This window comes from Indicator indicator, chromosome 26 (genome assembly GCF_027791375.1).
Source record: "Indicator indicator isolate 239-I01 chromosome 26, UM_Iind_1.1, whole genome shotgun sequence".
In the NCBI taxonomy this organism is placed as follows: Eukaryota; Metazoa; Chordata; class Aves; order Piciformes; family Indicatoridae; genus Indicator; species Indicator indicator.
This window is the reverse complement of record NC_072035.1, coordinates 5859081-5886381: the sequence shown is the minus strand read 5'-3', so window position 1 is coordinate 5886381 and position 27301 is coordinate 5859081. Positions and strand designations below refer to the sequence as shown.

General features: G+C 38.5%; 1 protein-coding gene across 1 annotated transcript in view; it reads right to left on the bottom strand.

Moving 5' to 3' along the window:
• RIMBP2 (RIMS binding protein 2) overlaps positions 1 to 27301 on the bottom strand; it is a 136023-nt gene that overhangs the window by 89947 nt on the left and 18775 nt on the right. The window contains exon 4 of the mRNA XM_054392644.1: positions 7721 to 7858. Within this exon, the coding sequence (XP_054248619.1) occupies positions 7721 to 7858 (138 nt within the window). The remainder of the gene's footprint in view (positions 1 to 7720; positions 7859 to 27301) is intronic.

Here is a 27301-nt window from a genome sequence, read left to right as displayed (position 1 = left end):
TCAGAGGATCCAACCTTTCAAAAAATATGAATAAGCTTCTCACATGGGGTATTTAGATGGGTTTGAATATTCCAAACTCCCTGCAAATTATCATCTGTTGTCAAAATATTCTGGGGGAAACTCCTAGAAGTGCTTTGAACATCATACCATCACAGCAGCTTACCTCTTTCACTACTTTTGCCTTGTTAAGGTTATGAATCATCCTTATGTCTTCCTATTCTGTCACCCATCCATATTTACATCACATCTGACACAATGATGCTAGTACATCTGAATGCTGCTTCTTGCAGCATGGAGGATTGGATGGATTTTTTTTCCTTTTTTCTCCTTTTTTTTTTTCCCTCCCCTTTTTATATTTTTTTTTCCCTTTAAAAAAAAAAAAAATCTCAAAGTTTGTCCCCTCATTTATTCAGAATAAAACACAATACCTCTAAAGAAGCACTACATCACTACGTGAAACACATTTTATGCTCTCTCAAACAAAGTGACACCATGATGGATTTCCTCCCAATATACGAGTGGTAGGCATAATATTTTGCTTTGTAAATACGACCAGAATTTTCTTTCTGTGCAATCATCCTCAAATGTACACACCAAATTCCTTTCTAACAGCTGCAGAGGGCTAGCTGCTAAGAGCAGGCAACAGCACAGGCCACCCCCATCTCAAGTGGGAAGCTAGGCTGCAAACCATCAAAATGCCAAAGGCACAGAATAGCAATGCTTGTCCCAATTTCTTCGTGTTATTTTGGTATACCTAAAAAACCCAGCAACAACAACACATAACTCATTAATGATAACCTTTCAAAAGTGTTTTCCTTTCCCTCAAACTGTTAAAATTTAGTAGAACTGCAGCCGAAGTTCTAATAAAACTATTTTTAGCCTTTGTCACGCAGAGAACATCACGAAGAGTCTCATCTTTCTGTTAATGCAAATGTACTTAAGCAGTCAGTGCAGGAAACTTTAAAATATGCTAATCACTTTTCCTCCAGAATCCAGTCTCTAATGTCTTTGCTGGTGTGTACATCTCACAAACAGGCTAAGTAAAGTGAACACCAACACTTGAAGTGTTGCTAGGTATTCGCAACTCCACGAAGTGACAGCCATATGTATATTTCATTGCCACATTTTTCAATTTCAGAAATTTACACATTCATCATCCTTTTAAATATATAATGCTCTTATTTTCTGGTGCCTGAGCTGAACTACCACAGTGTGTTATAAATGGAAATGCTTTTGATAATCACATGCACTGTTTTTCTATTTAAAATCATTGGGTGCTGATGAAAGGGCCCAGATTGACAGCCTTGCAGATTGGAGTTCCCTCTTAATCCAGAAAGAAAACAAGGCACTGCCAGGGCAGTAGCTGGGCCAGCTTTCCTCCAGTACAACTCCAGTTAAATCCATATCAGGAAAAGAAAACAAACAAGCATATCACATCTCTAAGTCACCATCTGACTCTGCCTGCTCCTATCCTTGGCCTTGACTCTCTCTTTTTTTTTTTTTTTTTTTTTACCAGCAGAGAAAGCAATCAAAGCAATCAGGGCAGTTCTGGGATTGGACTGCTGCCCATGAGCTGTTTTGTAGCACATATTTAAATCCAGCACCAAACATCACTCTCAGGCCAGCACATCCATCTTCAGTGTGTACTTAAAAGACTACACGAATTTGATCTCGCCAAGCATTGAGGTAAAGTCACTGGGTCTTACCTGGCTTCAGCACTCCTCTTCTGAAAGCCAGCAGTGCTCATCTACTGGGCACCTCAACAGGAATGAGAGGGATTTTCTTCAGGGGTTTGCTCTGATAATGACAAACCTACATGAAACAATTTTGTCACTATTGTTTATGAAAATGGATATATATATATATATATATATATATATATATATATATATATATATATATATTTCGAGGACTAGACATTTACCCAAGCCACCTGTTAACTCCTAATCTTCAAAAGCAGAACCAGAAATGTAAAGAGCAAAGACCCTTAGTTAATGACACACAGTGTGTCAGCAAATAGGGGGCACATCTCTAGCACAGCAATAAATAAATAAAAACACAGGATTAGAAAATACCCAAAAGTAGCTCAGCCAGAATACTTGGAGCTCCAAGGCTTAGTCATATGGCTGCAGGAAGACAACAGAGTGATGTGGCCAGAAACAGTTTCATTGTGTAACCCTAGCTGTGAGTCTAACAGCTTCCTCAGGCAGGCTTCAAGTGAAATCCTGTCTGCCCACAGGGAACTAGGGAGCTGTTAGTAAAGAGATAATGGGTCATCCCCTTCTTACTAGATAATCAGTTATATAGCTGGTTTCTTATCCCAATAAAATTTCATAAATACTAGCCTTGGATGTTGGTAAAGGATGAAATCCCATTGAAATAAATTCTCTAGTCCTCTGTGGAAGCATTGGTTCTGTTTAGAATGGCATTTTATCTTCTGTTAACTGAAATTATCTAGCTGTTAGAGTGCATTTAAATTGTTTACATTCTTTTTTTTTTTTTTCTAGCTGCAGGTGAAGATGCCTGTGCCATTTGGGTTTTGGAATTTCACCTGCTACGAATGGCATGCAAATCTTCACGGCAACGACAGAAAACATGTCATCCTCTGCCAAGGAAGGAACCAGAGAGTTTCAAAATACATTCATTCATGGTCTTAATGTAGCATGGTTTGCTTTCAATCACATCCTGTTAACGCTTCACATTTTATGAATTCTAAAAAAACCCATACAGAGTTAAATCGTATTTGCCTTCCTGGCATGAATAGTCTCAATTACGTCTTTGAGACCATGCACTCGAGCCAAGATACTTTTGGCTCTATATAAGCATATTTTTAAAATGTGTTGCTAATTATTTTTATAGCTCATTATCTCCTTGCTATGCTGAGCACGACTCATTTCCCTCATCCACCCACTGCCTCTCAGGTAATGATGAGCTAATGGTTGAATGTGGCTGAAACTATTACTTTTTTTTTTCCTTAAGAAGGAAAAAAATTAACCACTTTGGAGGAACATTCAGTGAAATCCAAAAATGAGATCTCACTGTCATTAGATTTGCAAAGCAAGGCACTTACAAGGCAACTTTCCCCCAAATACATAAAATCACCTACCAAGAGCAATGCAAGTACCTTAGACAGCTGTGTGCTTAAGAGTATGAAAAATATCCCAAGTGATGAGCGCTTCAAAACTGTTTGTTTTAGTCAATGAAGTTAATTTCTAGCCCTACAAAAGATGTTTCAATATTCTCCAAGGAGAAAAAAAACCTGTTTATATAAGAGCATGCTGCCAAATGTTTCTGAGTCTGCAGTCCAGCATATACCTGGTTTCATACCACCTGAATACTTTGTCTCCAACCAATTTACTGGACAAGAAACCTTGCAAATGAAGCTACTGCAAAATTCTGTCATCTGATTCATTAGGACAGAAGTTAATTAAATCATGGTCTCTCCTCAGACATACTATTTTGTCTTAAAGATGATTAAACAAGAAGCAAATGTAGTAAGAACAGGGAAAAGTGTAAACAAAAAAATTAATCTTAAAATGTGTCTCAGACAAATGAAGTAATGAATCACCTTGCTCCATACGCCTTTTGTTTTGCTGTAAGTGATAATGCATTGAAATCCTTCAGCTTTCTTGTCAGATACAAGCACTACATTTGCTGAGGCAATTCGTAAGGAAACAGACTGTGACAACAAACAGTACATTTAGGAGAATGATAATATATGCACTTAGGCTTGTGCAGATGATGCCCTTTCAGAGAGCAATGAACAGAACACTGGGTGGTGAGGTTCATGAAAATATAGTCTATATCTGTAAACATAAAAATTAAAAAAAAAAAAAAAACCCACCAAAATCTAGATACTGTCTCCTAAGCAGAATCCCAACTTGCATTCCAGGTTCAGAATATCATTGTTTTAGGGGAGGGGAACCTCTGAAGGTTTGCATCACTGGCTGCTTGTTGGATGGATGCTTTTAGATGATAAGTACAAAGTGCAAAAAGAAAAACCGTGCCCTACAAGCACTACCTGGGAATGAGAAGATCTGCATTCAGTTCCTGAATCTATATTTGACTTTCTTTGGAGTTTAATTAGCTCATTTATTCTCTTTCTTATAGAGGAACAGAGATAAGAATGGTTTCATTGCTCTTGTCGGTTTAGACTGGATTGACTGCTCAGTTTATCTCAGTTAGATCCATAATTTTGGAATGTCTAAATCTGCCATCATGAAACCCTGAAGTATTGTTTTTAATGTGAGAATCTGCACAGTCTGAATATATCATACAGTAAAGGTTATCAGAAGGCCTCATCGTTGAATTTCATAATCCAGAAGGATTAACGGATGTATTCTTGAGAGAAATTTCAACTGAAGGCCTGTAACTCTTGAAAAATAGGTAGCATATGTTTTTTCCAGAATCATAACAAGGCAATACTGCATCCAGCACAAGCAAAACTGCCTGGATTCTGCTGAAGGCCTTACTCACCTTTGCTCTTTTGAGCATCTGAGCATGCCTCATCCCTCCAGGGCTCCCTTAACAGCCATCACCATGCATTTAAATCACTCACTCCCAGGCAGCAACAGCACTTGAGAGTACCTGCTCCTAGCTGGTACCCCTCCTTGACCTATCCTGACTATGGCTCTGATCAGCCCACCAAGAGGAAAAAAGATGGAAAGAACGTTACAAGAGTGTTTTCATTAAAGGGTCATATTTGAGTCAACAATCTTTTTAAACTGTGAGAGTAAAAATGTTATGTTCTAGGAAAGAAAGAAAAAAGGTCAGCCTGCTTTCATGGCTACTAATTTAATCCAATCTTATACTGAACATATCTCATTGTCTGGGCCTTTAAATATCTGTTACTGCTTTCACTCATTCAGGAATTTAACAACCTCCTGAAACTCTGAATAGGGAAAAAAAAAAGAGGTTTTTTATAACTGTATTAAGTTCTATTTTTGATGGAAATTCTCCTCACAACCTACAGATAGGAAAGGCTTTTATTACACTGGCACTGTATCAACAAAAATCAAATTCTACGTTTGCAGAAGCAACAGTTAATCGAGAAAATATCATTAGAAATGGAGGGTTATATAAATCAATCAATTGATATGGAGGAGAAAACTGATGATGGAATGGTAAAGGAAAATTAAACTATTAAAATAGCTCATTTGCACTCACTTCCATAATGGTAAAAAAGGCTCAAAAGGGACCCCAAGCGATAAAAATTCAAATACATTACGATTAAATATATTTCAGTATTTATCAAAATCCAGATACTGGTTTTGGCCATGGATATTCTTGCTTTCATTGCTAAAATTCTCAACCATGTACAGGGCACAGGAAAGACAGGTAACCTTGAAGAGCTCCTTTGTAGAGCCAGCTACCCAGGCTAAGCATCACATATCATAATCAGAAATGTTCTTATTTATTACACTAATACCCAGCCTCACTGCTCTGTCATTATTCAGAGACTGCAAAACACCTGTGAATAGGAAACAATACTCAAATTATGTATAAATTAAAATAAACATTTTTTTCTTTCAGCCCAATTCTTGTCTAATATTATAAACATTTGGTGCTCTGACCACAGCAAACCATGAATCCAAGTCAATGTTTGAGAAGAATGAGAATCCAGCTTTGCACAGTGGCAAAAAAAGGCATAAATGGAGGACAGTGTTTGTTTTAGAGAAAACTATGTATCACAAAAGACTAAAGCAATAATAGTTTTTCCATCATGAACATGAGATAGAGGGTTATGTCTCAGCAAACTGCTGTTGTTATAGAAACTCTGCTGACATGTTGCTACTGTGGTGAACGTGGCATTATGCTTGCACTAATGTCCTTTTTATCAACCTCCGTTCAAAATTCAGAGCACTTTAATTTACAATCAGGGAGCTGCACGTCATTCAGTGCAGCTGCAGGCAGTGTCAAAGGCTGCTGTTGCCTGGTAACTAACAGGTAACTGGTGCAAGTCTGTTATATTTATGTACCCAGAAAGCTAATGACAGAAGGCGAAGGGAACATTCGTCTGTAGATAAAAATTCAGTCTCCGTTTACTACCACACAGGATTTTCCTCTTGCAGGAAAACCACTGCTGAAACACACAGTACCAGAATGAAAAAAAAAAAAAAATCCACTTGTTTCTTCTGATTGTCAGTGTAAATGATTAAAAGTTATTGTTGATGACGCAGCTCCAGCATCAATTCATAAAGAAGTGAACTAAATATTTAGCCCCAAAATACTGTAACTCTGGCATCAGAGTATCTTGCTCTCAATATTCACAGTATAACACTATGTAAACAACACTGTTTTAAGGAGAAGCTGATTTGGGGATCCAAAGCTTATCTTTAGCTAGAGGACTGCTTCTGCCCAGCAATCATTTAGACTTCTTGTGTTCCCCTGAAACACTGACAAAGTGAGCAATGGATGCAAAGATACACCCTGCACAGGACTGAAACAAGCTGCTGTCAATAATCACCAATTCTTTATTCAATCTCAGAACCCAAAGCTTGTTTGGCAACACAACTTTATGATTCTTGAAAGCACGAATTATGTGTGTGAACAAAATTAACAACAAAATTCCTACTGAGTTTAACAGCATCCCAGATGTGCCTCAAGTTAGTCTTTTGCAAGGATACCAGCTTTGGGTCTACAAAGAGCTACTTCACTCCTCAAATGCCTCCTCTTCTGTTGAAGGAATTTCTGCACACAACATTGGAAGATCATTTTTTTTTTTTAAAGCCAGAAATGTCTTTTGCCAGACCTTAATATTCAGTTCATATCACAGCTATGTAATTATTCTTTCCTGAAGCAGAGACGCAAAGAAGGCATTAGCAGCCGTTCAAAAAAAAAAAAAAAAAAAATCACATTTATGCACTTTTCTCTTGTCATATTAAATATAATTACTTGTGATGCAATCAAACTCAGATCCTTCAAATGGGTAAATCCAGCACCAAATTTAGAACCTCGAGCTTCAAATATCAGACTCTTAAAGCAAAGCTTTAAGCCTTTACTTTTGGTCCAATTCAATACAAGAATAGTGAGAACATTAGGTTTAAAAATGGTATCTTTTAATGAGTTTTCTTTAAATTATTCTGTTATTGGTTAAATAGTGCTTTGAAGACCAAAGGTGATGTATCAGCTATATCTTGTAACTGTCATCAAGAAATGTGGATCAAGTAAGTGACCAAAATATATGCTCCTCAGAGCTCATTACCATTGGAAAATAAACCATGGTGTCTTATTTTTCATAACACCTGCCAGTCCTGAAGGATCTAAAGGACTCAGAGTATGCACATATTCCTCACACAGGTATGGACATACATGCTTTCAGGCTGGCACCAGAGCTCATTTTTAAAATGAGAGTATATCCTGGAGTAGCAAACATACCAGCATAGCAGGTCTGGTTATTGGATTGGCTCTTGATTTTAAACACAGATATAACTCCAGTTCTGCTTAGACTATGTTTCAAATACATATGTGTATTATTGAAATGCTACTACCACTCTGCAAGAGTCCAGGAAATCAAAATCTTTGGCTGTAAGATTGAGGAGCTAACCCCTCCTTCTCCCAAATCCACCCCTTCTCCCCCAAGAAACTCCAGTACTCTGATGTACTCACATGCAAACAATAAAACCCAATCAACCAAAAGATGCAGCACAGACTGTAAAACTGGATTTGTCTTGAAATTCACCAATTGCCATAAAATAGTATAAACAAAACCAGAACTTACTAAAAACTGCCAATGATAACACTCTTGATTTAAGGTGGTGACATCAGACCTGGAAATGTGGGTCTCTTCTAAAAACTGGGTCTGATCAAATATTTTCTGTGATGTTGCAGCCTGCAGACATGATGGATCATTTCCAAACTGTACAACAAAATAAAACAAGAGAAGTGACCAGTCTGTCAAAACTGCATTTGTACTAGCTGACTAGCACTTGCTCTTCCTACAACACAGCATGGTTTATTACCAGGTTTTGCATTGCGCATGCCCCTAAAACCTGCTGGAAAATGATAACTAAATATACATTATCAGAATAGAATCAGCCAGGTTGGAAGAGACCACCTAGATCATCCAGTCCAACCTATCACCCAGCCCTATCCAATCAACCAGACCATGGCACTAAATGCCTCATCCAGTCTTTTCTTGAACATCTCCAAGGACAGCGACTCCACCACCTCCCTGGGCAGCACATCCCAATGGCAAATCACTCTGTCTTTGAAAAACTTCCTTCTAACATCCAGCCTATACCTCCCCTGGCACAACTTGAGACTGCGTCCTGTCCTTCTGTCACTGGTTGCCTGGGAGAAGAGACCAACCCCCACCTGGCTACAACCTCCCTTCAGGTAGTTGTAGACAGCAATGAGGTCACCCCTGAAGCCTCCTCTTCTCCAGGCTAAACACCCCCAGCTCCCTCAGCCTCTCTTCGTAGGGTTTGTGTTCCAGGTCCCTCACCAGCTTCATCGCCCTTCTCTGGACATGTTCCAGTACCTCAACATCTCTTTGAATTGAGGGGCCCAGAACTGGACACAATACTCAAGGTGTGGCCTGACCAGGGCTGAATACAATAGAAGTCAATCTAAACTAACACATTCAGCCTTGCTAAATAAACATTTTGTCAGTCTTATTGCCTGTCCTGACATCTAATGTAACATTCCAAAATAGGACTTTAACTAGTGTGGTTATTGGTCCCTTGCAGGAAATCAGTTTCAGAAGGTAAACAAACAAACCAACCAACCCACAAAAACAACAACAACAAAAAAAATCAGTTTCAGTATTTTCTCTATATAATGTAGGGACACAGAACTAAGAAGAAAAATTCTGACTAAAATGCAGCATTAGAGTCTGGAAGTTTGTCAGAATGCCTCTTTATATTAACAAAAGTGTTCCAACAAATCTTACACAAAGCACCTTTAGAAATCCTGGGGGTTCTTTGTTAGCTCACCCACACAACTCGCAGTGCTCCATAGCTTAAGAGGGAACATTAGTTTTTAGTATTTCACTTTTTTTTTTTGATTGGATGGAGTCAGCAACATCAATATACTCAAATTCCTCGTTCCAATACGCTACCTTTTCATGTAATTATAATTTGAAATGCACATGTTTCTGAGGAACCATAAAAGATCCTGAATTTGGGATAGTTCAAAACTACTTAACCCTTTGCTTAGCATTTTCTCTTCTGGCCAACAATGAAACACCATTTGCAAACTGACTCAATAGGGACCAACAGTTATGAAGATATGCACAATCCAAAGTCACTGAAGCCAACAGAAAAATTCCCACTGATACTGGCAAAGTAAACAGCACTTAGTTTTTAACAGGATGTAGACCAGACAAGAGCTATCAAAGTGTCAGTTCTAACCTCTGTTCAGCCAACATTTCCACCTTTCATCCCTCAAAAGCCATATTTCCACATCAGCCTATCTGTGCCTCCTCGCGGTGCCCAAGAAAAGCTTCCCTAATGTGCATTTGTCAAAGGTATCTAACTGTCCTTAAAATTCACAGCTGCTTCAGTACCTTTGAAAACTAAGTAACACTAAGCCAGGTGACACATCAAGGTTACTCTCATCCCCATCAGTCTTGATCCACGACTTCCTCCCACCCCCTTTTTCTTTCTTATTAATCACCTGCTAAACTGGGAAACTATCAGAGGTTATCACCCTTGTTGTTAGGTGTCTGTAGTGTCTTTGCAGTGTGAATTTGTGTTCAAACCCATATTATAACAACAGAGAAGAGCTGACATTCATTTGCCTCAGCAGATTATAAGCATGAATAAGTTCTAGCAAAGAAAAAAAAAATCCTTGTCACTAAAATGAAATTCTAAAAATAACTTTGGATAGTGCCCCTCCACACACATAATAGCAAGGCATATGAATTGCATCCTATAGGCACAAGCTAAATATCAGAGGTTATTGTCTAACAGATTGTTCAGAGTTAATGATAGATACTTCCACTCATCCCCCCACGTTTCCATCTATTTTTAAGTGTCTTTACTTACATAATGTTTGATGTCTTCATCAGCGCCAACCTAATTCTGATGGTAACATCAAGGCTGTACTTGTAGGACATGGGAAATTACACTGAAAACATCCATCTTTACATTTCTGTTAGGCTTAGGCCTGGAAGCAGAGGATCTTTTATTTATTCATCACTTTCCTGAGAAGAACTAGTGGTTGCTTTGTGTCAGATGAATAAGATGGTAATTCAATCTTCAGTGGAACCTGTTTATCTGAATGACTCATTACGGTGCAAGCTGACTGCTAAAGAACTCTGTTTCATAATAACAGAGCCTTTTGTTAAGGGAAGATAAGTTTTGTGAAGCCACTTTATGCAGTATTAGTTTATCCAAGTTTGTTTTTGAGAAATAGCCTTAGTTCTTAAAGGGATAAACAAATTCAGTGAAGCACATTCACACCTGTGACAGTGACATTTTGCTGCAAGGATTGTGTCCATGGGCAGTAGGATGCTTTACAGGCACAAGCCTTGAAAACGCAAGCTCAGAGCTGAAGGCACACTGGAACAGAAGGGTTTCTGAAGTGCTCAGGGCCTGATTTTCAAGCACAGGATTTGCAGATAGCTTTTCAAGCAGAGCTGTTCCGATTCCTCTGAAATTCTTGAGTTTGCAAGAGGCTTTCTGAGTATAAACGACAAAAAGTCAACAGGAGGATCACAAGCCTGCAGACCAAATATCTACAGTACTGCTATAAATGCAGGTAAGAAATTATTTCTCCTTGTGTTCAGTTGACTAGCCTATCTGACACCTTCCTGACAAACATTTCCTTAGGCATATTGCCTTCCAACACTTCCTTTATTACCCTCATTTATCTTTCATTTTATCTTTCTTGGTCTTGCTTTTATAACTGACCTTTCTGCAAATATTTTAGCAATCTTAACTAATTTAATCTTCTTCCTCACCCCATCCCTAGGAATTATTTTTTTAATTATACTTATTCATTACATAGTCTAAAAGGTATTAAATACTTATGGCTCACTATTGGCTGTTAACCAGAAGTAGACTTTATCACAAGAAATAGTTCCAAAGTCATAATGTTTCAGGGTAACTGACCTCCAGAGAAGAGTAAGAGACAAAAATCAAGGTTTGAGAACCAAAACCTGCACTGAGATATCTTAAACTTTAACGTTACTTAGTTTTTATGCTGTTTCGTAACACATAATACAAAGTATTGCTACATAAAGGTGCAGCATAAGGAGACTTATTATCGTAGTCCATTGTAGATCAAAGTCTTTATCTGATCATATATTTCTTTACATGCTGAAATCAGCAAGATGCAAATGTCAGCAGAAGGCAGAGGCCTAAATCTGAATACTGAGTTTCTAAGGAACATCTATGAAGTCACACCTTCATTAAAGTTTTCTTAAATCTATTAAGTCACATTGGTGCCTAAAACAGTATTTGATGCAGAGTACAACAGCCAATGTATTTTATCACAGCTGAAGCTTTTCTGATTGGTGAGGTATAAATGTTTTACCCACTTCAAAGATAAAACAATGGAGCTACAAAATCAAATTGCATCAATATTGCTTACTTGGCAGGGCGTGAACACTGTTTTAGAAATGATGCTGTCATCATGTCATACATCTTACAATCTCTAGCTCGATATGAAAAATCATTTAGCAATCATTTAGCAATTTCTATTGCAAATGACAAATGCACTGTGAATGAAGAATCAGTAGCCAAGTTACATGAGACAGTAACAGTCAACACAGAAGGCAAAATGTCAACAATCATAGTTACCAGTCTGCTGAAGCAGTTCTTAAATGGTGTATTTGTAAAGTAAGACACTTCAATAAACACTTTATAAAACACATTTCCATCTTTCCTCTTAAACTGGAAGGACTATCCTGACCTACCTCTGTTTTTAATACATGGCCTTCTCCTTCTCTATCAGAGAAATACCCAGTATCAATGAAATAATCAGTAGTATTACAATGGTTAATAATTACACAGCTCTGCACTGTGTGGGTGCATGCATGTGTGCAGAGAAAGATATATTTAACACACATGCCAAGCAAGGCAATATATTTTATTTACTGTCTATGATTAATTTATTACAAATTATTACTGTCCTATTAAGTCTTAATAGGTAACAACAAGACAAAGCCTGGACTTACAGCACTGTGGAAATGCCTCTTAATTTTTTATATTAGAAATATCACAGAGAACAAATTAATTATCTGTGTTGTGGCAAAGCAGTATAATATTGCAGAGTGTCAGTCAAGGCACATGGCACACTGTACTATCCACAACACAAAAATATTGCACACCAACAGGCTCATGATCTCTGTTTGTCCACAGCAGTTCACATATGGCAGCTTGTTTCAAAACGCCAAAATTATGACATTTTACATCTGCCCACATATTTCCACCAACAAAAAAATTTGAACCTGTTGTGAGATTGAAACAGCACTGCATTACCTCTAAAAACCAGTGTGAATTTTTTGATCCTTAAAAAAAAAAGGAAAAAAAAAAAAAAAAAAAGATGGGTATTGCCTCTTACTCAAAAGGCATCATCACCACTACTTCTAGACACCCCCACAGACAGTTCCTCCCAGATCTAGAACACAGAGCTGATTCAAAAATCATGTTTCTTCCCAAGGAAATAAAAAATTATACAATCTTTTTCCAATACAACTGCCTGCAGCGTCCAGGGATGGTTCTTCGTTTCATACCACGTCACTAGCCCACGCCTGACCTCGTGTAGTTTACAATATGCAACATGGTCACAGCACAGTGATTTGGGTGCAGGCAACCACCTTCAGACATGACACACATAAACACGGTTTTCCCCTTCATATAGTTTTGCCAGCAGAAGAACTACTTTCACATGTGCTTTGAAATCTTATTTCATGTTTTACTTTTGCACTGAACGGAAACAAAAAGAAACAAAATTCCACATCACCACCAAATCTTCGCCAAACAAGTTGATCTACAGTGCCCCTGACAGAGGAATATGAATTTATCTATAAATTATATATCCATGAACAAGGAAGGGAATGGAGAAGAAAGAAGCTTTCTACAACACCCAAAAGCTTTTAAATAGTAGTACCTTCTAAGAAGCAAGCACTGAGAAATTATGAAAACTGCTGTTTGAGGAAGAAAAAAAAAAAACAAACTTGTAGTCCCTTGAAAAATTACAACTGCAATATATGTTTGTTTTCATCTTCAAGTCTAAATGCCAAATATGATCCTCCATCCTTACTACAAGTGAGAATACACAATACTTTGATGGTATTTGTCCTGCTATTTGAGAGCTTCTTGGTGTATTTAACAATCCCCAGTTTTGCACTATTATTTCATATTTTGAAGTCATAAAACAAATTAATTAGCAAGATCATGCCACCTCATCCTTAATCTCATTAGAGAAGACTAATGGCTACAGAATCAATTATTTCATAGAGATTACTGCTTTAACACCATTAGCCTTTACATCACACAGGCTCGGTTTGAATTTTCAGTTCCATTGTAAATAAAAATTGTAATTAAACTTATGGAGGAAATTAAGACCCTTCTTTAATCATCTTTACAGCTATGTCCGTTCATTTATGGCTGCATATAAAATAAGAAACAAAGAGCAACTTGCAAAACAATAAAGCCAGTGTTTGGCTGGCCTTAACCTCTGCTCCAAGAACAGCTTATTTCCTTTTAAATATCCATAATAAACTCATAATGAATACAATGAAATACAACATTTTTTGCTAGGCTTTACAACACCACGACTGATAAATTTGTGATCTTACAGTTCCTGAACATCCAATTAATTAGGGAATATTTGTTTAGTTCCATGTCAATTTAAAGAATCATTAACTTGGTCACAGTTTTGCAGCTACTCCCAAAGCTAAGTTCAGATGGCAGGATTTTGACCTATACCCTGTGAGAACATATTGGGATTTTTACCTCACACTTCTATCACACACTTGGACATCCTGTCCTGACATGGAAAACATGAATCAATACTGAGACAAGGAGAGTCAATTGGAAACAGGTGATGTATTCTAGGAAGCTTAGCTGATTAAGGTAACCTGATCAGAGCAGTGCTGTTAGGTCAGCAAAACTATTTTTAGTTCAAATTCATTCATATAAATCTACAACTGAAACAATCAGTAGGAGCTGTCTGGAAAGAAAAGTGTTGCAAACTGTTCAGATATATTAACTCTTTTTACTTCTACATATATAAAAGATTTACAGAAGGTTCTCTATTTCTCACTGAAAGAGCTGTGTCCATATACACAAATATTAATTTTTTTCCCCCCCACAGGAATTTATTTTCACCAATTTATTTCAATAGCTGCAGAAAGTCCATCCTGTACTTCTGCATAAATTTTACAGATGAAACATTGACTTTTCAGGCTATGCAGCTGCTACATTTTTCTGAAGAGATTATTTCATTTGCAAAGCAATAATTGAAATTTTCCAACATTGCACTTTATTATTCTCATAAATAATTTGTGGTTCATTCCAGAGCAAAGTGCTTTCAAATGAAGGGATTTTAGCCACAAAGTGAATACTCTTTCTTTGAAAGCTGCCCTTTTAAAACTGTGCTCACAACCATTCACACCACTTAATAATACATTCTATACAGAAAGGTGCACACATTTGTATTGGAGATGTTATATCTGTTTATATTATTAAATCATTGAAATGCCTATATGTATACATAAAAGTTTTTCATTAATGAATGAAAAGAAATACTTTCACTTTACATAGTTTGCAGGAAAACACAATTCTAGTTTTGAGAAGTAGCTAATGTTTGATCCCAACAGGTCAAAAATATCCCAATATATCTCTTACATCAATTTCTGTTCAATATGACACTGAACATTCCTGGAAGTTCAGATTGATTGGGTATTGGATATGCCTTTGTCTCAGGCACAAAGACTTAGACAATGTCCAAAATATATTGGCTTACATATATTCGCTATTCTTAACGTTTTTGATATTTCAAACCTATTTCAGAGGTACTCTGAAAATCCTGCTGCTGTATGTAAATCCTGACCTCAATCCTTTGACCAGGAAAGCCCAAATTTAATCTCATTTTCAGCAGAACCTCATATCTCTACATCTAGAGAAGGAGAAGTGTTCTTTTTGAGCAGATTACTGTTTCAGATAAAAAGGACAGTATTCTGACTCAAACAAAACCATTGCTCATACTTTCATTTTTAAAGAAATGTCTCTCTGCCAACAGTCACAAACTATTCTTCCCTTGAATCACAGAATGTTGGGGGTTGGAAGAGACCTCCACAGATCAGAGTCCAACCTCCCTGCCAAAGCAGAATCACCTTGGGCAGGCCACACAGGAATGCATCCAGGTGGGTTTTAAAAAGTCTCTAGAGAAGGAGACTCCACAAGCTCTTTGGGCAGCCTGTTACAGTGCTCTGTCACCCTCACCATAAAAAGCGTCTCCTCATGCTGAGGTGAAACCTTCTGTGTTCCAGCTTATACCCACTGCTCCTTGTGCTGTCGCTGGGCACCACCAGAACGAGACTGACCCCTTCTTCCTGACACTCACCTCTCAGATATTTATAGATGTTGATAAGATCCCCTCAGCCTTCTCTTCTCCAGACTAAACAGTCCTAGGTCTCTCAGTCTCTCTTCACAGAAGATGTTCCAGTCCCCCAGTCATCCTCATAGCTCCCCATTGGACTCTCTCCAGCAGATCCCTGCCTCTCATGAACTCAGGAGCCCAAATCTGGTCTCACCAGAGCAGAGGGAGAGGAGAACCTCCCTAGACCTGCTGGACACACTTTTCTTCATGCATCCAAGGATACTCTTGATCACAAGGGCACATTGCTTTCCCAGAGATAACTTGCTGCCCACTAGGACTCCAAGGTCTTTCTCCATGGAGATAAAAGCACATAGGTAGCAAACATCAGCCTTCTCTTCAAGACAAAGCCCTGTCTCTGAGTTATCAGTAGGGGTGTTCACTAAATGTTGAGTCCAGGAATGTATGAAGACATCAGCATTCTCATGGTGAGAAATAATCAACCAGATCTAAAGACTAGTGTGTCAGTAAAGACTCGTTCAACATCAATACCCAATACTATAATTAACAATATTGGAATGCATTTTTTTATTTTTTGCCATTGTCATTTTAATAGAAAAGGTCAATAATCTTTTTGCAGCAATGGTACTATTTCAAGAAAGAACTAAAATATTCTTCATTAACCTGCAGAATCCTTCTTTTTTGGTGGGTGTGTGATCAGAGGCATGAGAGGCTCTGTCGCCTAAGAAAATGAACTTCTAAGTGAGATTTTTTTAACTGGACCTGAGGGAAATGTGATGGTTCTTCAGTGACTTTCAGTGAAAGAGGAGATAGGACAGAAGCTATTCCTAGTCATTCCAATCTTCAACTAGATCTACTAATTTCATTTTTTTTTTCTCTCTCAAAGAAGAGAGCTAAAAGCTAATTTATGTTCTTTCCTCACTGCAATGCTACAGATAGCAGAGCCATATCCTCCTGATCATTAGATTCTACAACTTGGGAGCTATTTTTGACATTTCTTTTGACATTACATTATACACACACTGACTTTTTAACCTGCCTCCTTTTTAACTCTGCTCTCATCAGACTGTTTCTTGATTAGGGCAAATTCTTTGCCTTCCTAAACACAACAACTTGCCCTTTTCTATCTGTAAGTAAGCAGCTATTGTTCCTGTACTCTTTACTAGCAAATTACTTTTTAGTTTTTTGATGTGCTAAGCAGGAAGTGATCTCTCAGGAAGGGCTATGAAACACCAAACAGCCCTATGAAAAAGGTAATGAAATACAAATAAATTTGGAATAGCAAATTTTCCTTTTGGTCTAGACACATTCCCACTTTTGCTTTGTTTGCTGAATTTTGTTTCCATCATGGTATGAGAGAAATTTCTTATAATTTCTGGATAAAGCACCTAAGTACTTTTTTACTTAAATTCTATCTTTCATATTCTCATGCAGAACTGATAAAACTTTCTAGTGAGGTTTTTTTCTTTAAGATCTATCAGAATAAATGTACCAAAAGCAAATTAGCAACAAAAATGAGAAATGCCAACACCCTGCATGCATGCAAATTTCTTCTCTTAAAAAAAAAAAAAAAAAATTAGACCAAGGGAATCCTATTTCACTGAGCAAATTAACAAAAGGTCAGAAAGCTTGATCCTTGTCACTGGTGTACTCTGTCTGAAAACTGAACTGCCATTTAAATATTTATAAGGGAGAGCTGTAATTGCAGGTTGAGAGCTGTGGGAGAACTCTGAACGTACAACACAGCAAACTCAAAATATTCATGGGAGATACCCCACTACAGGAAAATTTGGGTGAAGGAAAGGAGTACTAACACAGATTTTTAATAATTTCTGAATCAGGGTATGTAAGAAGGTGACCTGAACCCTATTACTTTTGGGTCTGTCATGGGACACAAGCACAAAAGATAAATTGAGACTCTCCCCAGCCCCTGAAAACTGGTGAAAAAGAAACCCCAAAAAACAGTATTGAATGATTACAGCACAACCAGCAGTAGATGGAACCATGTTTCATTTTTGTGAATTTTTTTTAATGAGGTAAAGCAAAAGAAGAAAAAATGTGGGAGGAAAAACAGTTGCATACATGACAAAGTTGAGAGAACAAACAAAAACATTCCAGACCCTGCTGCATCTGTTAACAGGGCTTGCTACTAGCAACAGAGCTATTGCCCAGAAGATTAAGAGTTCTTACTAGATAATCTCCCTTCCTGTCTGATTTTAGTGCCTTTAATTAAACTAAATTTATTACTTTCCCCTTTAGTTTGAAACCCAGTTTACTGAAGATCATTTTCAAGCAATTTATTCTATTTGTCACCTATAAGAAAAACCAGAAAGCTCAGAAAATTCACAGTTAATTCTTCCTACATAAAGCTCCAGATAATATAAATCAAGGTGAGCAGCCTACAACGTACCAGTGAGAGGCACTATGCCTGTGGTCCACACTGGATTCCTTTAGCTTCACTCCCCTCCTCTTCACAAGCCCAAATATGCTCTGAGCACACGATGGAGAACATTTCCAGTTTAGTCATTTAGTAAATCACCTTCCAGTCACATGAAGCCAGAAGTACTCCAAAAGGAGCCTCTGCAGAACACAGCCACCAAAGGACAGCATCTCAAATATTTATACAGGTGAGATTGTGTTTTGACATGAAGATGCTTAAAGAATGACCTTGCAATAAAGTGGATGCTACAAAGGGATGCAGTTGCAAGGTAAATGACAATAAATCATTTCTATCAAATATACGTACAGTGAGCTTGACAGAAATACTTCTTTAAGATCTGAAGAGAATGAGTGTTTAGCTTAGACCTAAGAAACAAGCAGCCTCATGAGCACCAGGCTGAGATCAAACATATTCTGTTGCTGGCCCTGTTCATTATCACTCATACCATTATCACGGTTACCCAAACATTCATGGTTCTCTCCTATCGTTTCTTTTTCCAGTTTGAGGTTTGTGAAGCATGAGAATCTTTCAAGATTGCCATTTCAGCATTCCTATCAGGAACACCTGTTCACAGGACATTCATGTAAAGACATGTAAAACCTTCTCCTTATGCCACCATTTCCTTCATTAAAACATGACCCATGTCATTAGTCAGTCAAAGCAAACAAAAAAAAGGAGTTCAGAATATTACTGAAGTAAAGCAACCAGATTACCTAAATATTTTTTTTGGGTGAATAATATTTTTGCAGAGAGAATGAGAATTGCTAACAGTGCACCTGAAGGGAAAAGGCACTATTTCACCTGACTAATTAGAATATACGAATAGTGAATTCTTTTTCTATATGGACTGATGCTAGTGCCAGAAAATTTGTAACATTGGGTTCCACAGAGTAGGATCTGCATTTCATATGAATTACTGGGCTTCTGATTGGCTCAGCTTTTGATCCCAATACACCTACCCCACCTGCTAGCAATACAGGTTGTGATAAAATCCATAGCAGTACTCTGCATGTCAGACAGGTCTTCCACAAGGGCTACCATCTTGAGGGAAGCCCTGTTTGTGTAGGAGCACTGCGAGATGACTGGTGTATTGCCACTGCCCTCTTCTGGGTGAGCTAAGAACGGGACAGCCGCCTGCAGTCCCTGCTGCTCTGGCTCACCAGCAAACTGGCAACTACTCCACAGCTCTTGAATTTTTTATGTTGAAGGCAGCGTGCTCGGATCGTACTTTTGCGCTTGCCATGCAATAAAGATGCGCAGAAGAGTAACGACCACAACACGGCAGAATGACCTCAAACTGCTGGCAATGAAGTTTTCAAGAAGCTGACAGCATGAAGGCCTTGTTAACTTTAGCTAAAACATCCCACACTTCTTGCTGTGGAAAATGAGCTCTGGTAATATGCAAAAACCTAGCTTAAAATGTGATCGGTGATTCATCTTCTGGCTTAGCTGTGGCGAGGCTGTACCCTTGAATAATCATAGAATCAGTCAGGGTTGGAAGGGACCACAAGGATCATCTAGTTCCAACCCCCCTGCCATGGGCAGGGACACCTCACACTACATCAGGCTGGCCAGAGCCTCATCCAGCCTGGCCTTAAACACTTCCAGGGATGGGGCCCTCCCTGGACAACCCATTCCAGGCTCTCACCACTCTCATGGTGAAGAACTTCTTCCTCACTTCCAGCCTGAATCTCCCCACTTCCAGCTTTATTCCATTCCCCCTAGTCCTGTTACTACCTGATAGCCTAAAAAGTCCCTCCCCAGCTTTCTTGTAGACCCCCTTCAGATATTGAAAAGCCACAATAAGGTCACCTTGGAGCCTTCTCTTCTCCAGCCTGAAGAGCCCTAACTCTTTAATAACTCTTAATAAGCCCATACTCTTTTGGATAATACTGAATATTGCCTCCTCTGCTAGCTTGGGGTGCTAATGAAAAGCATTTCGGTGACTCTCACCTCCTTCATAGGATCAAAAATAAATGAGTAAGAAACGTTGGTCATCAAAGCACAAGAACAGAATTCAGGGGATGCAGATCTACTAGTTGGCTCTGAAAACTCAGCCTCTGACCTTAGATAATTAATTCAGCCTCTTAGTAAAGAGGAAACTAAAGTGTTTAAGCCAAGCAGTTTGAGAACAAACCATATTACTGACATGGAACCACTGAAGTACCATAGTGATGATGGGTTGTGCAAGTATCTCAGTAGGGACCTACAGGAAGTCTAGAGGAAGACTGTTTAGAAAGGCCTGTCATGACAGGACAGGGGGCAATGGCTTTAAACTGAAGCAGGGTAGATTTAAGTTGGACATCAGGAAGAAGTTCTTCACAATGAGAGTGGTGAAATACTGGAACAGGTTGCCCAGGGATGTGGTTGAGGCCCCATCCCTGAAGACATTAAAGATCAGACTTGATGTGGCCCTGGTCAGCCTGATCTAATTAGAGATGTCCCTGCTCACTGCAGGGGCGTTGCACAAGATGACCTTTGAGGGTCCCTTCCAACCCAGTGCAATCTAGGAATCTGTGAAATGAACCCAGGCATGATACATAAATCAGATAATAAATAAATCCACTCAGTGATGGTGCTTCTTATGGCTCTGTTGAAATATCTTTCCAATCTCAGCCAGACTGAACAATTCCCATTATGACAGGAACTAGGAAACACTAATGGAAATGCCAAGTTTAGCTTGAGGGTAATTATAGAGATCTAGCTTTGGATGAATGGTGACCCTGATTGCAAATGGGAAGACTGTTGTTTAGAGTTTCTAATAAATAAATTTAAAAATTAGACTTCACTTGTCACTTGCAACTCAAAGAAAGAAAGAACAATAGCTTGCACTGGAGGCTATCCAGGCTTGCAATCACATCACTGGAACAGAAACATCTCATGGTCTACATCACCAGAATGGTAAAATAGAAAGAGCTGACACACACAAAAAAAACCCACTTGATAAGCTATAGAAAACACACCCCAATCAGAGAACAATTGTAGGAAATAAATATTCTTTATTTTGATTTGATAGCTGGCCTTTCAAATGACCATAATGAATACTAGCTGATGATTGAACTTTTGTAAAATAAATAAATAATAAATACCAAAAAAAAAAACAAAACCTTACAGCTCCTACACAACATTAACAGCGAGGTAGTATAGTTTAGGACACCAGGTATGGTATTAGAGGAGCCTTAGGATCTATTCCTACCTTACTCAGCCTTCCTGTTAAGACATTTGAAGGAGAGCTCTTTTTCTACTCATCTGTTTCAAAAAGCTGATTCAAGGCCCCAAAGCTGTGTTTCAACAGCCCATAAACATAAGAGTAACCTGTTGTTATAGATCCTATCTCATTCATCTGGTACATGGTGGGTAAGTAACAGTAATCCAGGTAATCACACATGGGGCACGTTTATGACAAACTAGCTTGACCTTCTTCTCCTAAACAGGACACTTAGCAGCCAAGGTGCTTTCCAGCACAGGCAGTTGTTAGAAGGAAAGGTGCATAAGACATACAGTGATCTGGAATTGGCCTACATTTCTCTCCAGTTAGTTCACCTCCCACTTACAGCCTTGCCAGTGCATCCAGCAGGTAACAATACCCTCACTGAAGGGTTCCAACTTTTTATTACCTTGGGGAAAACACGAGCATCTTACTGTCTGAGATAATAAGAAAGACTTGAATTTCATCAGGATGATTAGATGTACTTGTAAGGGCTGAAATATTCCCTGTGTAATATAGCCCTCCAATATTTAACTCCCCAGCTGTCTCTGGCCCTGTTTTCTAAAAGCTCAGTACGTTGAAGTCATGATACCTGCGCTCAGTGCTGGGGAAAAAAAGTCATGTGGCTTTCATCTAGGTCCCTGAACAGCAAAGGAGTGCCAAACTGTAGACACTTAGCCACTTCAAACACATACCCTTGAAGACCTTTGAAGATTCGAGTTCGTGTGTTCCCTGAAAAACCCTTCCTAGAATGTGGTGCACCCCAGCTTTCAGAATCAGGACCATCAGATGCAAAAAGTCTTTGCACAATTCCGCTTTGCCTGTGGTACTTTTCCCTGATCTACTCTCCATTCCAAGCTAACAACTATGCAGGCTGCCTTTCCAATAATTTAAGTTGCAATGACCTTATTTTAAACAAGCCAGCTGTTTCCCTAGGAAATGGACAAGTTGCATGAAACCTTCAACAACTGCATTAATGCAATTCCCAAACTACTACTCCACACTTCGTGTTATCAATAATCACAACCACTCTGTGCTGTCTCTTCACTTTCTGAAGCATTTATTCTGTAACCTTCTTAGCACACAAACATTTCCTTCATCAAACTGCTAACTCTTCACAAAAACTAGCACTAGTGGAAGATCCACTCAGCAAACTCTTATTCACAAAAGCCTCTTATCACCTCTTACATCCTTGCCTTAATTTTACTCCTCTTCATGCATTGAATGTTACACTGATTTGACCTTTCCACTTAAAAGTTCTCAATCAATCTAATTTTCTTAATGGCTTTTTGCTTTAGCTGACATCAGTTCTCCACAGCACAGCAGTCTTGAGGGTTCCCATATTTTTAGCTACGGTGCCAAATTGCTCTGAATTTTATTAGTTAAACACCTAGCTGCAGAAATCTATCCTAAATTCAATGTAAGAGTCTGCTGTCAAAGTTGCTATGACCAATTCAAAGTCACATTACTTTGGGACCTTCTGGACATGGGGTAATGATACAAATGATTTGTGTTAGTGTCTTATATCCAAAAAGCAATCCTAACTATATGCCTCAACAACCAAGGTGTCACAGAATTTGTCAATAAACACTGTGGCAAGAGAAAGAAGCATGATTCTTGGGACAAATTCCAATCTGGCTATCTAGGTGAAATATTTGCCTTATTATTTGTTGTAACATCTGAGATAAAAATTGCAAGCATAGACTAGGATAAAGACACAAGTGACATCTCTATGCTACCTAATATTCCTTCCATGGAGTATGAATATCAAGTAATTTACATAATCTACAACTTAGAAAAAGCTTATTTAACATAAGACTAGATGATTTGGTCACATTTTCTTCATGCTGCAAATATGGACAACCTTTGTGTACTGGAAAACTGGGATCAGCAATCACTTTTCTGATAAATGTTCAGCCTGGAGAAGAGAAGGCTCTGAGGAGACATTATAGCTACATTTCAATACCTGGAGAGGACTGGAGCAGGGTAGCTTTAGGTTGGGCATAAGGAAGAAGTTCTTTACAATGAGAGTGGTGAAGTACTGGAACAGGTTGCCTAGAGATGTGGTTGAGGCCCCATCCCTGGAGACATTCAAGATCAGACTCAATGTGACCTGGTCAGCCTGATCTAGCTGGAGGTGTCCCTGCTTGCTGCAGAGGGGTTCGACAAGATGACCCTTAGGGTCCCTTCCAGCCCAACACAATCTGTGAATCTGTAACTATTTTTCACAGACTATAAGCTCTGCATCAGCTATCAACTCAAACCTGCATACATTTCCTAAGGAGAAAAAAAAAAAAAAAGTCTTTATGAAATGTGGGTATCCATCAATGTTAAACCTTCCAAAAATATTTGTTTGATTATGAGAATTCACACCATCATGTATTAATACATGCTTCATGTTCAGTTTTCATGAAAGCACAAAGGATTCCATGGGCCACACATCAAGAGATGAAGAAGAGATTAGAGCAGTCACAGCTATATCCCCAAAAGCATTTAAATCTCAGTTTCTAGCCACATGTATTAACAAGCCACTTTATCATTCTGCAGAAACTGCACACTAGCAAAAATAATATCTTGATTTTCCATGAGGCTGTTGATTTTTATTTAAATGAGTTGTGTATCAGCCAGACAAATGTTTCTTTCATCTGCAAAATGAAACTACTATCATTCTCACTGATATTATCCCTGAGTGATACTACCAGAAGTCTAAGGAGAATCTGGCCTTCAAGCACAAAGCATTATTGACACAAAATGCAAATCCCTTAAAAAGATTGGAGGTGGCATTTGATGAGGAAATGGCAGTTAGGAAAACGTCCAACTGCCTTTGACATAAACAACAGGACAAAACCTGAAGATTCATCTCTAAAGAAATCTGAAACCCAGAAGGCATCTGATAACAGCTGGTATCTTTCAATAGCCAAATCATCTGAGTGTGACATCCCTATTTTGGCAATGGCAAATGTATCATTTTGGCAAAAACAGAATCGCCCATCACTAGACAAACAGCTTCTTGAACCCATATTGTACAGTCCACAGTTTTACTATCCTCTCCCATGTGTAGTACTTTCAACCACTCATGTGGTAAACAGCAGTACCACTGTTAATTCTCTGATCACTTGGTATCAGGGCTCTGTTGATAATTATAAATGATTTCAGGAACAAGTTTAAATGTATCTGCCAAAACAGAAACTGAACCTGCAGAGAGAAAGCATTTTTTTTTTTCCTAATGCAAGTCTTTGACATAAGCCTCTCTGGATCTGTGCCTACATATGCAGCCAAACACATTAGCAAACAGACTAGCCCTACAGCACAGCCACCTGAGCACTGCAGGCTTCCCTCTGCGTTCCAAAAACGCTGCAGTCCACAGCTTTAGCTCTACAGGTGAATAATCTGTCATTCTGGCCATGCACTAATGGGCTAATCAAAAGAGATTTTCAGCCTGTGGAGTATAAAACGTGACTGCTTCACTCTAAAATCAGAGAGGGATGTGTCAACACCAGGCTTGAGCCTCCAGGTCTTAGCCACCACTTTGTTAGAAAGGAAACAACTGTTTTTTCAGGTACTAAGAATTTTGGATCATCTACATGGAAATGATGAATGATGCATCAATGCCTATCAGAACCAAATTTGTTTCAAAATTTATGCCAGTTTAGTTTAGAGGTGTTCAGTATTAAAAAATAATCACATTTTTACACAAATTTGAGTGTGTAAATCTTCATGGGATTATTTTTTTTATCACTAGAGGTATTTAAACACCTACACTTGACTGGCTTGTCTGGGTCCTCTTACAGTCAATGGGAAAATGGGCACTTCTAAAATGTAATTTATCTCCACTTTCTAAAATTAGAAAGCTTTCTTTCTCCATCTAATTTTTATAACTTATTACTGAAGTACCGTAGTGCCCAAGCACAAGCCATTTGTCAGTCTCTGTGATGCTGCTGTAACTGCTCCTTTCTCTGGCTAGACTTACAGCAAATTTAACTCAACCTCATGCTTGCTTTCCTTAGGAGTAATTTAACAGATCACCTGAACCCCATAGACATCTGGGCTTACACCTTCATTTCACAGGAAACTGTGCCTAGAATAGCTACTGGCACTTGCCCCTTTTTGAGGGGAGCTCTCCCAACAAAGGCAAGTTAAATAACTATATTATCACAGGTCCAGAATTAAGCCTAGGAAGCGAGAATCAATTTACTTTGACTTTCCTATTAAGTTATATGAAGATTAGTTAAAGGATTTTCTTTTTTTCTGTTCTTCATCTGCAGTCCTGTGTAAGTGAAAGGACAGAATTTATGATATGCAGGCCACATCTATCTTCCTCTTTGATCCAGTTAATGAAATTGAGATTCATTGCAATTTTCTGCTTTCCATCGTTTAAGGAATGTGGTTACTTTGAAGATTCCTTGAAGCATACAATATTTTTCCTCATAACCAGATTCTATTTCTCCAGGATATCTTATTTCTTTATCACTGCCACTGTAAGCTAATATAAATCTCCTGTCTAAAGCAATCGAGACTGACTGAGTTCCACAAACTTCAATTCCATCTTGAATTTGTATATGAACTTTTCTAGAAAAGTTTGGTTTGCTTTCTCTCTTTCATACACCAACTTTGTGTTTCTACCTACTGGTGCCAAGTACTGGGCTAGCATTTAAACTATGACCTTGCACATGCTGAAATGGCTGAAAAGGAGTCTCCACCAAGGTAGTGGTTCAACTGATAGGTCAGTACTGAAGTAGTTCAGGAAACCACCCTTCCTCTACAAGAACATGCATTCTATAATCATGACATGACTGTATGCATGCCATGAAGAAAGATGCTGCTTCCTTCCAAGAGTTAGTGACAAGAGCAAGATAACCAGGGCACATCACAAGAAAGGCCAAAGTCCAAGGCTGCTTACTGCTGGCTGATGTACAATCTGTGTAATTCCTCTGCCTTCCAAGCAATCACATTCCCAACTGCCTTTTCGCCCATGGACCCTTCACTGCTCCATAGCCTCACACGTAAGACACTCACAAAAGACACTCACAAAAGCAGGAAATAAGAAGCAGGTCGGGCAGAAAAGACACACTTAGCATATGACATCAGCAAAACACACTACAGCAAGCTGTAAACAACAGAGAAACAGCCACAGGCAAGAAGAAAGAATGAGGCTGAGTTAGCTTGTGAAAGTCTCACTTCATTGTGACAGATTTGAGAGGTCTGGAAATAGGTTGAGAAGCCCTTGTTTGAACAGAGAGCTGGTATGTTAAAGGGAGCACCACACTACCTCTCTAAGTGATTTGCTGCTGAGCCTTGTACTGCCATTTCCTTCCTGGAGTAAGAGAACAATACAACCAGAGGAACAATCTTTACATTGACCTTCCACCTCTTTACCTTCCGCAGAGCGGATTAACGCACATTCTAAGTTCACTTCTGCATGAAAGCCCTTAGTGCAAAGATTGGAATGCATGAATAAAAATAAACAAACAAAACCCCCACACCACAGCTCCTTTAAGTCTTTACCTTGCACATTCTTGCTGGCAAGCTTAGATAAGCACACCAGAGAAAAACTAAGAACGCTCTAGACAGTAAAGGTTAATATTGCTGTGGTACGGCTTGGTTTTGCACAGTGATTAGGCTTGCTGCCAGCCTAATTCCTTCAATGTTTTAACTATCTGCAGCTTGAGTGATTACATTAATAAACTTGCAGTGCAGGCAGCATGCTAAACTCTACTCCTCAAGAAGTAAGAGAGTCAAGTCTTCAAATACACATTTTCTTCTACATTCTAAATGAAAAAGGGAAATCTGAGCCTGATTTTCTCAGGAAGAACGATTTCTTAGAAACCTCTGGCAACTTCTTGGTTCTCAGCAGGATTTCTAACCCCAGGAGAATTCTCTTTCAAGAAAAAAAAAAAAAACAAAACAAAAAAAACCACACCTTTTTTTCTTTTATTGTTAAGGTTGTAGCAGCAGATGTAACATTTCTATCCATCACCCATCAGAGACCTGCATAATTCAGATCCCAATCACAGCAACCCTACAGATCACAGTTTGAAGATTTTTTTTTTTTTTTTTTGGCCATAAGCATACCACCTATGCTATCCAAGCTAGGAGACTAAGTCATCAGCAGTGATTTATAATTAGAGATTAATTTAGCT